We start from the raw sequence: 16,777 nt of genomic DNA on the forward strand, positions 1-16,777 counted from the left end.
GTCAATTCATGGTTTTAGTGATTTGTGTTTTCAAAGTTAAACTTACCAGTGGTTGAACTGCTGCCCATCTGACCACTGCGATGCAGTACAGAAAGATCCCGACAAAAGTTGCTTTTGAAGGCACTTGTACCCCCACCTGTGTTCATTGAAATATGTTTCTGTCCCCACAGTCTGTGAGTATGTGAGTGTGTGTGTATGTTGTTGAGTCTTTCGGCTTTTCCCGGTTAGGGGTCGCCACAGCGGAACTCCGGTCCGCTAATGATTGGTAGTTGATTTTTACGTGCTGAGTTACCAGCCCTGATGCACAACCTTCAACGAAGGTATGCCCCATTTGCGTATGTCTTCAAGCAGAAGACGCTTTAGCTGAGAATCGAACTGGACAGCGTCTTACTGTGAGGCGACAACGCTACAGCAGCACCACCACCGCGGGTCGTGAGTGTGTGTGTATGATCCCAGTTATTCTCATTAGGGATAATACATAATTATCAAGCATGGGATGGATAAGGCCTATCTATAGCCAAATGGGGTAGGTTAATTTGAGTAAAATAAGTGAAATTGCCTGGGCTTAAAATGGCTCACAAGGGCAGCTAGCGTAGTAATTGCCCACAAACCTGTGAACCTGTAAGTGAAATTGGAAATTCACTATGTGATGCAAGAGTAGTGAATTTAACTGCATATTTTTGTGGATTGTAAGAGGGTGGGGGCTCTTTGTTAGGGGAGGACAGTAAGTTATGACCACAGATGTGACTAAGAAGGCCTGTGCTTAACTACATTATGGTAGTTACTAATAAAAAGCTGTTCTAGGCAGAGCAGTAACGTGGAGATGTAGATACTTGTTTTTGTTTTCAAGAAGTTAAAGGAATATTTCTTGAACAGGGTTTATTTTTTGTGGCATTTAGTTACTCTAGATTTGGATATTTTAAACATGCTACAGTAGTTCAGATTTATAACCGTGTTTCTCTCTCTCTCTCTCTCTCTCTCTCCCTCTCAAAAATTAGTTCATCCAGCAGATAATACTAGAATGGAGCTAATAATTCCTGGAGAACAGCATTTCTATGTGAAAGCAGTTAATGCGGCTGAAAGACAGCGATGGCTTGTTGCTCTTGGCAGTTCCAAAGCCTGTCTAACTGACACTAGAACAAAAAAAGAAAAAGGTATGTACAGTACAAGCAGATTGTATGACTTGACTGCAATAGACACTTGCTTCTCTTTATTAAAAAGGGGATAGTGGATAGTCTGATGTGTAAAAAGTAACATCTGTCACTGATGGTCCATCCCAAGTGCAGTATGATTTTTTGTAAAGAAACATTTTGCTTTACTTACTATTTGCTACTGCTTGGTAGTTAATATTTTGCTGTGTATATTATTTTGACTAATGTATGCAAGAAAACTGTACTGTATTCTTATAATCATAGCAGACTGTGTTTTACAAAACACTTTTGCAGTGCAGTTGAGCAGAAATTTGACCATATATTTTATAAACATCCTCTTGCTTTTTACACGTAAGTCTCTAAGTGATAAGCTGAGTAGATGTAATACTTACGGTATTAAATTATTCATAGTCAAAAAGAGTCGTATTATGACCCCCCCAGCTTGATTACTGATGTAAAGGTTTACTATTGTATTTGTGATTGAAAATTTCGAATCCATGAATAACAATATCAGGTCATCATAAGCCAAGAATGCCAAGGACCGCAGGAGCAAACAATGTCAAACATTTAATCTCCTGACCTGAGCAGACACAGAAAAAATTGACTTGGTTCCAGAAGGGAGGTAAGTCTGGCTGTTTGCTCCTGTGGTCTTTGATATTCGTGGCTTACTATCTTCTGGTCTCATTATTCCCAGATTCTAAATTGTTTAATTGCAAATACAATAGTAAACTGGTGTGTGTGTTCATAGGTAGGTGTGTGTGTGTGTGTGCGCATATATATATATATATATATATATATATCTACACGTATATATATTGATTTTTTTTTGCACTGTAATTTGTTTAACACTGCACATGTCCCACTGCTCTGCATGGCTACTAGCAAATACTGACTATTCACCAATTCCAGTTTCTTTTCATACTACAGACTGTTATGCTGGTCACAGCACTGCACTATCATACTTTTCTTTTCTTCCTTGTTTAATTTAAAATGCATGTTTCCATCTATTAAAAATGATACCAGAGGTTCGGACATCCAACTGTTTCACTGTATCTCACACTGTTACTACATAGATGTGAATTTTGTGATTCTCTGCTGCTGAGGTGGTAGTCATATACTTTTCTGTTGTACAGTCATTTTAATATAAAAGAGTTTTCAAATTCTAAATGAGGGAAGTTCACCATTTATGTAGTATTTTTCTTTATTAATTTAATACTTACAGTGTGTAAACACTTCGCCTGCAGTTGTCTTTTTTTATACAGTAATTTGTTTTTTAGTTTATAATAGAAAGCAGAAGCAATGCTTCATTTCTTTAGAGAGTTGTACTATTGCCAATGGACAGCACAGATAATTTGGGCTACTATATTTTACTTTATGTTCTATACTGAATGAACATATTCTGCTCTATTGTCACTGCACATTTGTATGTGTACATTTTATTCTTTAGTGAACATTTTTCACTTGTTTCCCTTCTATTTGTCTCATAAGTTACTTTACTAGTCTCAACCTTTCTTGTTCATGGCTTCTAGATTTACTAACATAATCTCATTAAGAATAATATATAATTATTGACCATGGAGTGGGTAAGACCAATCTGTATCCAAATGGGATAAGTTATTTTGAGAACAAAAAGGGAAATTGGCTAGGCTTGAAATGGTCCACAAGGGTAGCTAGCCAATTACTTACCTATGAACACATTTTGGGGAACATTAAGAGAATAATTCAAGTATGGACATTTGTATATTGATTGCACATATGCAGCAGCACCTTGTTCCTCCATATGTGGACCTCTTCACAGAATAGTGCCTAGTAGCAGGATCATCTAATAATTTTTTAACATCTTTATTATATCATATTTTAAGTTGCAGCATGAGTTTGTCAGTAGAAAAAACATAATCGTCTGTATTGTTATTGTCACACACCATATATGTACGTTTTCTATATAACAGTTTTCATTCACTCCAACATTACATAATTTGCTCAATTTCTGCCTCCTCTTAAACCATACTCCTCTTTCTGAACATTATTCTTACTGCATGTTTCCAACCGATTCGATTTATTTATTTGAAATTTACTCATCTTTTCTGATCATCACATCCCTGGTTCTTTTATCTCTTTTACAGTATGCATAACTTTCTTTACTTTGGGTATAGATTTTAATTTCCATTTTCCAATAATTGTTTTTTTTTCTTGCCAATATCACATTCTCATTAAACTTAGTAAGGCCTTACAATGTTTAGACAGTTTGGATCCTACATCCCAGCTGAAAAGAATAATTTCCTTACTTTCAGCCATGTGTTTCCCTAAAATTTTCGTCAAAACACTCTTTAGGCAATTTTGAAAAATCTGTCAGTCCATTACATTCTAAAATATAAAAAACAAAACTATGAACGTAATAAAAACAAAAACTGGATAAAGCATCACAAAACTGCCATCAATGAAACACACCAACTAGCGCTTTCGTTCCTTTAATAATCCTTTTGGAACGTCATCAGAAAACACATTATAAACTTAAAATAAGTCATTTAAATACAAGGTATGGTGCCAAACCAATATACAAGGGCCAATCAGATTACATTTCCTACAATATAAAACTTTACAAGAAAGCCATTTTCTTTCTTCTTTAAAACATTAAAATACTAAAGACTAAATAAATATGATATTAATATATATTATAATAATTTTAATAATTTACACTTCAAGCCCGTAGTAAACATTTAATGTTTATAGACTCATTTAAACCAGGGAGTTGATCTGCCCTTCATAGAATCTCCAATCCAGCTCTTTGACTTCCAACTGGTTATTACATCAGTTCACAAACCTGTTAGCATTGATCTGTTCTAAAACTGTAAAATGAAATTTTCTAAAAGCACAGCATCTTGAAACATGTTTGAGGGCATTATTTTCATCATCTTTTTTTTTTAATTCAATTGGAAGTCAAAGAGTTGGATTGGCAGATTCTGTTAAGGGAAGATCATTTCCCTGGTTTAAATGAGTCAATAAATATTAAATGTTTATTAAGGGCTAGAAGTGCAAATTATTAAAATTATTATAATAATATATATTAATATTGTTGTTTATTTAGTATTTTAATGTTTTAAAGAAGAAAGAAAATGGCTTATTTGTAAAGTCTTATATTGCAGGAAATGTAGGCTGATTGACCCTTGTATATTGGTTTTATGCCGTACTTGGTATTTAAATGACTTATTTTAATTATAAAATGTTTTTTCTGATGAAGTTCCAAAAGGATTATTAAAGGAACGAAAGCGCTAGTTGGTGCGTTTCATTGATGGCAGTTTCATGATGCTTTATCCAGCATTTTTTTTAGTACATTCTAAAACATGTTCTCAATTGTTTCTCTTTTCCCTATCAGACCTCCAGCATTTGATATGTACCTGAAGAAAATTTTTCTGAAATCTACTTAAGGAATAAAAGTACTTATGGATATACATCTGTGTAAAAATTCTAAACCTTCTGGACTTTGTTGCATACTTGGGGGAACCTTACAAAGTTTCTGTTGTTGTTCCTTTGTAAATCTCTTTTCTGTTTTTTTCCTAATGTTTACTAACTGCTCTGATTGATTCTTATAGTATCATGAAATATTTACACCAGACCAAGTATCCCATTTTTAAAAGCATCTTCTTTTACAGACACTAAAAAGTCTACCAAAGCTGGCTTTCACTTAACATTCCCCAATCAATTTCTCTTTTCCTATACTCTGTTGTTAGTACCTGATAGGAAGACAGAGTCTAACCTGCAGTCCAGATTTCTCCTTAGCTTCACCCTACTCTTCTGTTACCTTTCCCTTCAAAGTTATTTGCTCCCAATACCTTGGTTCCTTTGCTTACTTCCTCCAGTAAATTCTATCCCCCTGTTCCTATTTTCTGTGCTGTTAGTTGCAAGTATTTCCAGTGGAAGGAATCTCCTTTCTCCATTCCTACACAGGCTTAAAATTTAGAATACTTTCTTCTTCTTATGAAAATAATAATCATATGTCTGTTGTTATTCTTCTTTAGGACTGACATTCAAATCCCTAATCTCTCTTTATCTCTTGAACCCTCCTCCCCTTGCCCCACCATTTTGTCATCATCCCTTTCCACTTTGATTTATACATTTCTGCTTATGTGCGCATGTGTGTGAAATATGTGGGTGCACTGTTTTTGGTCTAAGTTGTTTCTGGTTGACATATGTTTAGTCAACTGTATTTGGTCAATGAAACAGATGGTCAACAGGTTGATGAGATTACACAGTTCTCAGGAATGGGAATATTCCCTTTCCCCAGTATTGTGTGATCTTGGAGTTAATATATATAGTTAGCAGGGAATGTGTGCGAGTTTACCAAGTTTGTTTCTTGGTGCATGCGTAGTAATATACTACTGTTGGTGTTGACAGGGTCATGTTTGGAATGTTGACATTTGGGTGTTTCAGGGAAAGTGAGTACACACACGCGCACACACATCAGCCTTAACTGCATAGGTATAAAGTGCCCCATTAAAGTCTGGTAACCTAAACTGCCTTGTTCTGTGGGGGGAATTAGTTTATAACAAATGAAGAAATGGCCCCAAATATTACCAAAATAAACTGCAATCCAAACGGGCAGCCAAATAAGAGCCGAAGTTGATGTAAAACACAGTTTATTCAAACAAATGAACCTTGCTGATACACAATTGCGTTTTCGTTATAACACTTTCTCAGATAATGCTAACCCACATCATTTTTTCATTTAAATACTGTGACATAATTAAAACCTCATTTACTATTGGACAAACCATTACATTCACATAATGTCATGTATAAAAATGCAAATACATAATATAATCACCTGAAATTACTAATCTAAATAAAAATAAATATGAATATTATTTAATTTTATTTCATTTCATATCTACTGATTAATGAATTTATTAAAATCATTTTTAAAAAATGTATTTTATAAATGTTACTAAAATTTTTTAAAGTGCTATTTGGATGCTGTACTCACAAGTAGATCACTGCCCTCTAGTGGAAATATAAAAGTGCCACCCCAAAATTGATTTTCACAATTTAGCAGATCTAAGCTTTAAAACTGATGTAATAGACAACATATCATTTAGTCCGGGTTCCTTGGTGGCTTCCAAAATTATTTGCCAATACAGTTCTCGGTACTCCAATTTTGCCTCCCACATGCCCCCCCCGAATTTCTTTCGGGACAATTTCTAGAACAAAAAATAGGTAACGTGCTTGTAGACATGTTAACTTATGACGAAACAATGCATTCCTAGAATTGGCCTTGCTGATCTCATAATGGTGTTCATAAATCCTGGTCCTAAGTTTGCGTTCCGTTTTTCCAGTGTAAAAGGAACCGCATTCCTTACATGTAGCTAAATAGACCAGACCACTACTGTTACAATTAGCATAGACTTTACTCTTAATTTCTCTTTTCCTACTGGAAATCTCAATTGATGGGGCATTAAAAATGTACATACATTGGGAGCAGGCCCCACATTTATATGTCCCCCATCTAGAACGGGTATTAATGTACCCCTTTGAACCTCCATGTTCAAAACAATTTTTGAAATTCATGTCTCGTCTATAAGTAAACTGCAAATGTCCCACCACTGCTGGTGCAATGTCAGTGATTTGTTAAATTTATCCCATTCACGGGTAACTACCCTTCTTATAACATTTGAATCACCGTTGTAATCCAAAATAAACGAATCTTTTTTTATTTGATTCATTATTTGGATCCAAAGTTCTTATGGGTAAAGATCCATCAAGGCTAAATTGTGAAAATCAATTTTGGGGTGGCACTTTTTATATTTCCACTAGAGGGCAGTGATCTACTTGTGAATACAGCATCCAAATAGCACTTTAAAAAAATTTTAGTAACGTTTATAAAATACATTTTTAAAAATTATTTTAATAAATTCATTAATCAGTAGATATGAAATGAAATAAAATGAAATAATATTCATATTTATTTTTATTTAGATTAGTAATTTCAGGTGATTATATTATGTATTTGCATTTTTATACATGACATTACGTGAATGTAATGGTTTGTCCAATAGTAAATGAGGTTTTAATTATGTCACAGTATTTAAATGAAAAAATGATGTGGGTTAGCATTATCTGAGGAAGTGTAACGAAAACACAATTGGGTATCAGCAGCGTTCATTTGTTTGAATAAACTGTGTTTTACATCAACTTCGGCTCTTTTTGACTGCTCGTTTGGATTACAGTTTATTTTGGGAATCAGTTTATCCCATTTAACTCTTGCTCTCTTTCCCTCCCAAATAAATTCCTTCAGTTCTTTAATTATTGTCCACAGCTTCCCTGGTTGATAAAAAAATACACCTGACCTGCATATAAGACTAAAGGGACTAAAAACATTTTCACTGATTGCATCTCAACTATCCTTGTCTGTAATCAAGAGCTTCAATTTTCTGTTTTTATATAATTTTTTGTTTAGTTTCTTCCCAGATATCTTTTGATACTGTAACAGATTTTTTTAATCCATACACTTAAATACTTACTTATCATGACCTCATTGCTTTGGCTATTACTAAACTAATTAATGTGTGGGTACATAGTTTACCGTTCTATCATTTATTTTATCTTCATTTATTTTATATCCCCAAGCTTTGAAGCTGTGACGACAGAAGTGTTCTTTTCTGGATTTATAAAGTACAAAATAATATCTTTGACGAATGATGGTAACTTTTCTTGATTTTCATAGCAGTTAAATCTTTAAAATTGTGAATCTCTTCTTTGCATTGCTAATGTCTCTAAATGTAAAGTAAATAGTGGTGAAAAATCAACTCTTCCTGACTCTTCTTTTTGACCACATCTTGCCAAAGAGGAATTTTGACATCTTAATTGTTGCTTCTGACCCTTCATATACTTATTTATTAAGGTTTTCTAACTTTCACTTTGGATATTGTTATATTCCCTGTTTTCTGTTTTCCTTTTTTTGTTCTTGTTGATTGTGTTATTGCTTTGCACATCTCATGCTTAGTTTGTTTTCATTGCTGTGCAGATTTTTCACTTTAATTTTATTGGGGTTTTTTTCTCGTAGTGCTGTTGGTTTTAAAAAAAAATATTGCATTTGTATTTCAGATGCTGTCGTCACTGAGGTGTAGCTTTTCTGAAAATGGTTTATTTTGTTCTGTATATTGCTGAAAAATGAATAGAGCCTTCAAAAATGTAAATATGATAAGAAAACTCCATTTCCATATCCAGAGCATGCGTACAGAACCTCTTTGTTGTCATAAAAAGAGGGATATATAATACTTGTTGCTGTGATACTTGTAAGGCATGCACATGTAATAGCATAAGAGAGAAGTAAAAAGTTAAACTTACATTTTTACTTAACTCAAAAGTTGTCTGTCAGTTGGGCCTAGTAATGGTTTGACTGTGAAGGAAGTTTCAAGGCTATGGGCTTTGACCTTGACTTTAGAGCATGAAGCCTGCACATCAAGGATGAGCTCATTGCAAAGATAATTACAATTTCCCACAGTGCTTCTCATGGTGATATCGGAAAGTCATTTGCAGAGTTGGTTAAATCTCCTATTTCACTGACAGATAAAGATTTGTCCTGAAATAACAACATCTAGACCGACTTTAGCAAGGCCTCATTGTACTACCACAGTTATTCAGTAGTTGTCAAATAACTTTTGCAGAGGTTCTAGAAAAGATGTCTACTTCCTCATCCCACTCCAGTTCTAGGGAGGACAGAGGAATTTTCCTGCTTATTCCCTTTTTTAAGAAGATCTTCTAGATTCTTCTCACTGTCTGCTTCATGCGCCAGCCTTGGTAAGCCTGGAGTCAACCAGTGGGATGTTGGCATCATTGTTGAAATATTCCTGAATTTATTTAGTTTTGCTCTTGGCCTCCAAGCAGGAGCCTTTGGCTTCAGCTACTTAATTGTTGACAGCACCTTTAACATTAGTGTTGCCTTTGATGTTGGTGATGCTGGGGTCATCAGATTGGTTGGTCTTGATGCCAGGGTTAGTAATTCAATGTCAACCTCCGCACTGGCATCCTTGATACAGATGCTCTGATATCAGAGACTTTGACCTTCTGGTGTTGGTTGCCAGTGACCTTTGCTTCAATCTTTTCATTTTCCTCAGAGTTGACATTGTCATTACGCCCTCTTTTACTTGTATGTTCACCTTCTAGCTCTTGATTTTCCTCAACTTCAGCCTGTACTATGTCCACAAGTAGCATTTTGCCTGAGCATTATGCCTCTTCTCACTTAGCAGGGCAGGAGAACTGAAGGTCATCTACTTAGTCTTTCTAGATCCTCTGGCCAGCAGCATGTTTCCTTCTGTTCATCAGATCAGTCCCTTTCAAAAACTGATAAGTGCACATGCAAAAAGATGTACATAGATTCACCATTGGATTTTCCCACAACACATCACAATGATCTTCCCCTAACAACCCAATTAGGTGGCATTTTTCGAAATGATGTAGAAAACAAGAGGATGGCTCATAGACACAGCGTTCTTCCCAAAGAAGACCCTGTGGGAGGCCGTTTAGACCATCAAGCATCTTCCCAGGTGATTTATCCAGTAGTTAAGATGTTGAAACAGGCCACCTCTGTTGCTTAGGACAATCCTGATGTTGTGACACCAGTTCCATGTAGATTTGACTAGAGTCCTCCAGGCCAACAAAGGTTTGCCTTGTTATTCTGATGCATCAAAACCTGTGATTAAATTGTGACAGTAGAAGCCCTTAAAAAGGCTGAAAACACGAGTCCTGTTGCCCCACATACAAGATAAGGAATTGTGATTGACGGTCAGAGCTAGGAAGTATTTTTACACCTCATCTCCATTAGCACTGAGGCATGTAAACTATACGTTGCACAATACCATGTTACCAGGAATTAGCTGAGGAAATGCAACAAAATTTGGATCATTTGCCAGCTGTAAAGCTGAAGCACAAACCCCATTTACAACTGGCTGCTACTACTACTACTGTGTACCTTAGCAGGAGACTTGCTTACAACTCAGCTGAGTGTTCTGCCAGAGCTGTGAGCACAGGCATTGCCTTACACTAACACACTTGGGTCTTTTTAACTGAAGGTTGCTAGTCGCTAAAATAACTTTTTTGAATTTCCCCTTTGAAGGGTCCAGACATTTTGGCTTTTCTTTTTGCAGTATCTTGGAGAACATGATGGAAGAAGGTAAAAGCTTGATCACTGTTGGAGTCAAGTTTCAGACTCCTACAACTTACCTTTCAGAGGATGCTGTGGAGCCCGTGTCATCTTGATGTGGTAGGAACTAAAGATGTTGGGAGAATGTCTTGAATGATTACTAGCTCAGACGCAGAGTTAGTCAGCAGCAGGAGGAAGGATTGCAGTTTTCCTTTAGATGGGCAACAGTCTAACCTCTGAGGCCTTGACTGACTGCCCCTCCTTGAAGACAGTTAGGGGATGTCTCTCACTCCACTTGATGGGGTGACTGGCTTTCGTACCGAATAAGTGAATAAGGGCTGTAATATATAGAGGTTATACAGTTCTGTTTCATAACTCTCCTGACCCCACCCCTTACCCTTGTCAGATGTCATGTCACATCTAAAGTTAACAGGAGAAGCAAGGTCTTAAGTATTCTATAATACTGAGCCATCCAAGAAGCCAGACCAAGAGGAGCAAGGCTTTTACTTGAGTATTTTTTTACCATCCCAGAAAACGGTGTATATTAGGTCTGTTCTCAGCCAGAGTGACCTAATTCAGTTTCTAAAAGATACCTTTCAGATGGTCATGGTGAAGTTGATCCTTCATTGTCTGTCAGAAATAGACTGGATGTGTTATTTGCACCTTCAGGATGCCTTTCTACACATAAAGATTGACAAGGAGTGCATGTGGTTTGAGGTAGGAGCCAGTCTTTTATCAATATTCTTCTGCTTGACCTCACCTTAGCCTTCAGGATGTTCACCATTAGTATATCTGTAGCTTCAGTGAAGCAAAGGCTGTAGGGTATGAAGGACTTTCTGTATCTAGATAACTGCCTCATTGCTGCTTCATCTTTAGGTGGAATCATTGCTACTTAGTAACCCCCTTGCTAGTCTGTTCCAGTCCTTGTAGATCGTACTAAACATAGCAAAATCTCAGCTGGAAAATGCTTGAGAAATGGAAAAAAGCACAAAAGCTGACTAGAAGAACCAAGAGTACATCAGAAATGAAGCAGAGCCTGGATTTGGGAGCTGGAGATAAACAGGAATAAAACCAGCAACTCAGAAATTGACAAGTAAATGTGGGATTACATTATATTTGTGAAACAACTTGTAGAGATCTTTAAAGCATTTGCCCTACTTCATGTAATTAATGTTTGGAAGAACACGTCAGAGAGGGAAAGAGGAGGGAGAGGGAGTTAACTGTAAGTAAAACAAAAATTTGTTCTTAGTAGCATTTTTATAATGCTAATTATAATTTGTATGCTATAAGTAAATTTTTCTTAGTTTTAAGCGTAACGGGGACACTAAAGTAAATGGGTGCTCCTGTTTTTCCCTTCTTTTCTGTCTTTCCTTGTTCAGTTTTAAGAAATGTAAGCACTACAATATAAAAAAAAGAAGAAAAGTCTGGCCAAAAGAGCATGGTGCAAGAAAAATGATGCGTGTTTCCTCATTCTTACCTAGGGGGAATGACTGGATTAAAGCCCCTGGCTTGAACTACTAACAAGTTTTAAAAGAAAGCAAATAAATAAAGAACATTGAATATAATAAGCTTTCCTCTAGCAATTAAATAAATGCTTGTAGAAGCTGTTCTGTATCTGGTTCTCACATCTCCAAGAAAACCATCTGATAAAGAGCAATAAAAACAGAATACTTCTTTCTTTTAATGGCTTTCTTTCAATGGCTAGGAGATGATGTTTTCTGAAATCATTCAAGTGTTTTCCCAATCTGGGAAAGCAATAAAGATAAGATAAAACCAGACAGCACTTAGTAGAAATGCAGGCTGTACCGTGTTTCTTAGCATGGATAACCTTCCTTTTAGATTTACCCAAATCTCTGAGTGTGGCTGTCAGTTTGAGATGTTTGTTCCTATTAGGAGAGTAAAACTTTAATATTAGAAGATGTCCTTTGTTTTGTGTGTTAGTATAAAGTTAATAGGTTTTAGGGGTGTACTGGGGATGTTTTTGAGGGTTTCAATAAAACAAAGTTTTGTAAGATGTCACATTTACTCAAATGGAAATGACAAAAAACAACTGTATAAAAGATTGACCTGCCAAACATTAGTGCATGCATGTAACACAAAAGATGAAACTAGATACATAACAAAAAAGCTGTTGCACGTAAAATATGGGAATAATAACTTTTTTAACATAATGACACTTTCTTTATTACCTTTAAATGTTAATAATCTCACAGGTGTGTATATACACACACAAAAAAGAAAGAGTAGTGAACTGTATTAAAAAATGTAGAGTGCAGATAGCTATGCTACAGGAGAAGCATTTGGAAGGAATTCATTGTGTGAATTTGATAAAGATAGATTTTCAGGATGGTTATTCAGTGGAATACCTGGGACAATGGAAAAGAGGAGTGCTTATTTTAATTGCAAGAGGAGCTCCAGTTGCAATGGAAGAGGATAAAAAAGATAATAATTGTATATTTATAGTACTATGTTACTAGCAAGGGAGGAGCATTACACTGCCATGTATTTATATTCCACCTATAACTGCTATAATGGAGCTTAAGAAAATTCTGGGAGAAATAATCAGCTTTCAGCAGGAAATATTAGTTATAGGTGGGGACTGGAATTTGATTTGCAGCAGTGAAGATGTGTCTGGGAGCCCAGAAGGGAAAATGTAATAAAGGAGGGTAGATTTTTCAAGAAATTTATGACAATATTTGGTATAGAAGATGCGAGTTCAGCAGCAGGATTTCGGAGTGAGTTTACATATTATTCCCCAAGATACAAAATCTGGGCTAGGGTAAGTAGAACTTAGATTTCACAGGAACATTTGAATTTAATTGAAAGTTTTGATACATATCCAATAACTATTCCAGATCATGCGCCAATAATAACAAAAACAAAAACAGAGTAATGAAATAATAATGAGACACTGTTGCTTTCCCACCTATCTGTTCAAAAGAGAGAAATTTAAGGAATTGGAAATTATTCGGGAGTTATTAGAAGAGATAGACATTTCTTCTGAAACTATAGCTAGTGAGTGAAATAAAGTTAATGTGTAGTTTAAAAAACAGTGTGAAAAGAAATGAAAGAGAGATATAGTTAAGAAGTAAGAAGAATTATCTAGAAGGACTCTGAAAGAACAAGAAGATGAGCACTTGCAGAATGCTAAACAGAAAATAAGGGGTTACCTCAATAATATGCGTGATTTTATAAAGATTGCTGTTAAGCTACTGTTTTTTGATAACTCCAGAGCACAAAAACATTCTGTACAATGACTCAGGCAACAGAAAGTAGAAAGGGATGTCACCAAGCTTAGGGAGCCTGTAACAAGGAAGATAACAAAGAGATCTTGTAGAGGTACTAGAAAGTATTTTGGAAATTTTATGAAAGTCTGTATAAAGCAGAGAATCAAGAAAAGGTGCAAATGGAAATGTTTATGGAAGTAATAAATATGCCAAGGTTAGAGGTAGATGAGGCTGAATTATTAACAGGATAGGAGGAGATGAAGTAAAAATGGTGTTGTATAGCCAATCAACAGGAAAGTCCTCAGGAACAGGTGGTATTCCTGCAGAAGTTTGGAAGCTAGGAGGGGAAAAAAACTGATAAAGATCTGGAAGGTTTTGTTTAACAGTATTTTAAGAGGAGGAGAAGTACTGACATCCAGGAAGAAAGTGGTGATGACTGTAATACCTAAAGAGGGTAAAGACCCATTGGATCCACTTCATACAGGCCCATTTTAATCCTAAACCATGATTATAAAGTGTTTATCTCTGTAATGGCTAAAAGAATTGCAGAGGTGATGCCACAATTGCTAAATCTGGATCAGTGTGGTTTTATGGAGGTGAGGCAAACATTTGATAACATTAACAGACCATTGAAAAATACCACTGTTGGTGGGTTTTGATGGAGAGAAAGCATTTGACAGAGTAAGCTGAGAGTTTATGAGCATGGCAATGGAATCATTTGAATTCCCTGATAAAGTTATAAGGTTGATTAGGAGGATATGTGAGAAATTGAAGGTGAATGTTAAAGTGGCTGGGTTCCTCTCTGGTAATTTCTGTTTGAGCAGAGGACCCAGACAGGGGTTTCCTTTTTCCTCTTTGTTATTTGCATTATGTTTAGAACCATTGGCAAATAAAATAAGAGACTCAGAAATTCAAGGATTTAATTTGCATGGTAGTCAAGAAAAGCTGGCTCTATTTGGAGATATTATTTTGTACCTGATAAACTAGAAAAGGACATTTCACTGTTGTGGAACATTTTTAGACAGTTTCAAATCTTTTTTGAGATACAAAATTAGTTGGTTCAGCAATATCCATATTAATGGGGACATAATAAAATGAAGTTTCTAGGAGTATGGATTAAAAGGGATTCTGGGATGGCTAAGGATATTCGGGAAGAGACTAAACAAAAGATAATACAAAAATCGAGAAATTGGAAGCTCTGTTATATGGATAGCAAGATACAAACAATTAAAATGTTTCTAGTGCTTTTAATTTTATACACAGCTCAGGTATATTTGTATCAACCAGAAGAGAAGTTGTGGATAGCAATTAATAAAGAGCTGAAGGATTTTATCTGGGAGGGGAAGGTGGCAAGAGTCGAGTGGGATAAGCTGATTCTTCCAACAGAACATGGCAGTTTGGATTACATGATTTGAAAGGGTATTTCAGAGCTACATAAGGCTCCTGTACATAGCAGAAGCAGAAACCTATAATTCAAAGTGGAAAGAGTGATGAGGAATTGGGGGAAACTCAAGAAACAAGGAGCAACTGGGATTTTGGATGCAGATCTTTAAGGAGAATAACGATAACTATGCAGAATATTTATATTCCTAAAGTAGCAGTGAGTATTCTAAGAACTAAGCCAACATTGGAATGGAGAAGGGAGATCCTGCCTATAGAGATGGCTGCAGTTAAGGATACAGCCAATAGGCGAGATGGAACTGGAATTTATTGGAGAAAACTGGGAAAAGAACCAAGGTATTGGGAGCAAATAATTAAAAAGGGAAATGTATTAGAATGAGAAGAGACCAAGAATTTATTTGGACTGCAGACGAGAGATTGCTTTCCCTATCAAAATTTGATATCAGAGTATAGACAAAGAGAAAGAAATAGGAGAGTCCTAAGTGAAAGACCAGCACTGGTAGAGCTTTTAGTAGAATCTAGAACAGATGCTGCTGTTAAATAAGGAGTAATTAGTAGAGTATACAAAATATGACATGAAAACTATAAGAATCAATCAGATGAGGTTAGAAAGGGTTGGGAAGAGCGAATGGATAAGCAATTCACAACGAAACAATAGGGAGGTATATGTATGTCTCCCAAATATATAATAAAGTCTAGAAGATGTAGGATTTTTGCTTGGAAATGTTTACATAGGTATTTTTATATCCAAAGTAGACTCCAATTTTTTTTTCCTCCGGTAGACCGCAAATGTTGGAGGTGTGATGGGGAAGAAAGATGTAACTGGGAACATATTTTAGGAGTGTAATGAGTTGGCAGACTAAAGGTTCCCTCTGAGATACTGGGTGAGTAAATTGGAGTAACTAAGGAAGTTATTATTTTTATTTATTTATTTATTTATTTTAACTATGATGCAGAATCGGAATTGCCTAAACATAGTAAGGCCTTGCTCAGTCTAATTATGGTGGCTACCAAAAAAGCAATTACTAAAAAATGGAAATCAAAGTCTAAACCAACTGTACTAGAAGTACTGAATGTAGTAACAGAGGTAAAACAACTGGAATTAAGATCTTTAGAAAAGGGTCGGGGCAGATTACATAGGAAAACAATGGAAATTGTGGAAACAATACATGCAGAGGAGGAATAAGGTTTAAAAGAAGGCAGGATTAGAATGAGCTATGTAATGTTTGAACGACAATGGCTGGATAAATTATAAATTTTAAATGTTTGTTTGCAACTAAAATTATGTCAGTATGGTTTGTGATGTATAATGTTTGCAACTAAAAGTATATTCATATGGTTTGTTTTAATTTATATAAAAGTGTGATTGCCTGCATCATATGTGGTAATTTAATAAAGATGCTTCTTGTTTAAAAAAAAAAGATTGCTTCGGCTGCAGGTTGAAAAGACATTGTCTTGGCCATATGGACAAAATTATGTGGTCATAGCTAGAGGCCAAATTGGAGAGCAACATTCTAGAGATAAGTGTAGTGCTTCTTAACCTACAAACATTTCCGGACTCCCTATTCAAAGGAGCATTTGCCATCCACACAAACAATGTTGCAGTAATGTGATGGTGTATAAACATGAGAGGGAGCTGTGTGTTCCCACCTTTGTTGAGAAGATGTGTGAGCTATTTCTGCTAGCTGCCATTCTAATGGCAAATCACATTCCTGGGGAGGTCAGCTTCCATGCGGACAGACTCAACCATTGTCTTCAGCTGCCACACAAATAGTTTGTTGGTCCAGCTGTTATGTAGTTGTTGTTCTATCACTGGAGAAAGTGTTGATGTGCTGTGTTTGCTTCCTTGATAAACAACAACA

The 16,777-nt window shown here is 35.7% G+C and overlaps 1 protein-coding gene across 1 annotated transcript in view; it reads left to right on the forward strand.

Moving 5' to 3' along the window:
* Positions 1-16,777, forward strand: part of PLEKHA3 (pleckstrin homology domain containing A3) — a 610,832-nt gene that overhangs the window by 154,668 nt on the left and 439,387 nt on the right. Inside the window, exon 3 of the mRNA XM_044073717.1 lies at positions 999-1,154. Within this exon, the coding sequence (XP_043929652.1) occupies positions 999-1,154 (156 nt within the window). The remainder of the gene's footprint in view (positions 1-998; positions 1,155-16,777) is intronic.

Source organism: Protopterus annectens, chromosome 6.part0, assembly GCF_019279795.1.
Source record: "Protopterus annectens isolate FY-2018-M chromosome 6.part0, PAN1.0, whole genome shotgun sequence".
In the NCBI taxonomy this organism is placed as follows: Eukaryota; Metazoa; Chordata; order Ceratodontiformes; family Protopteridae; genus Protopterus; species Protopterus annectens.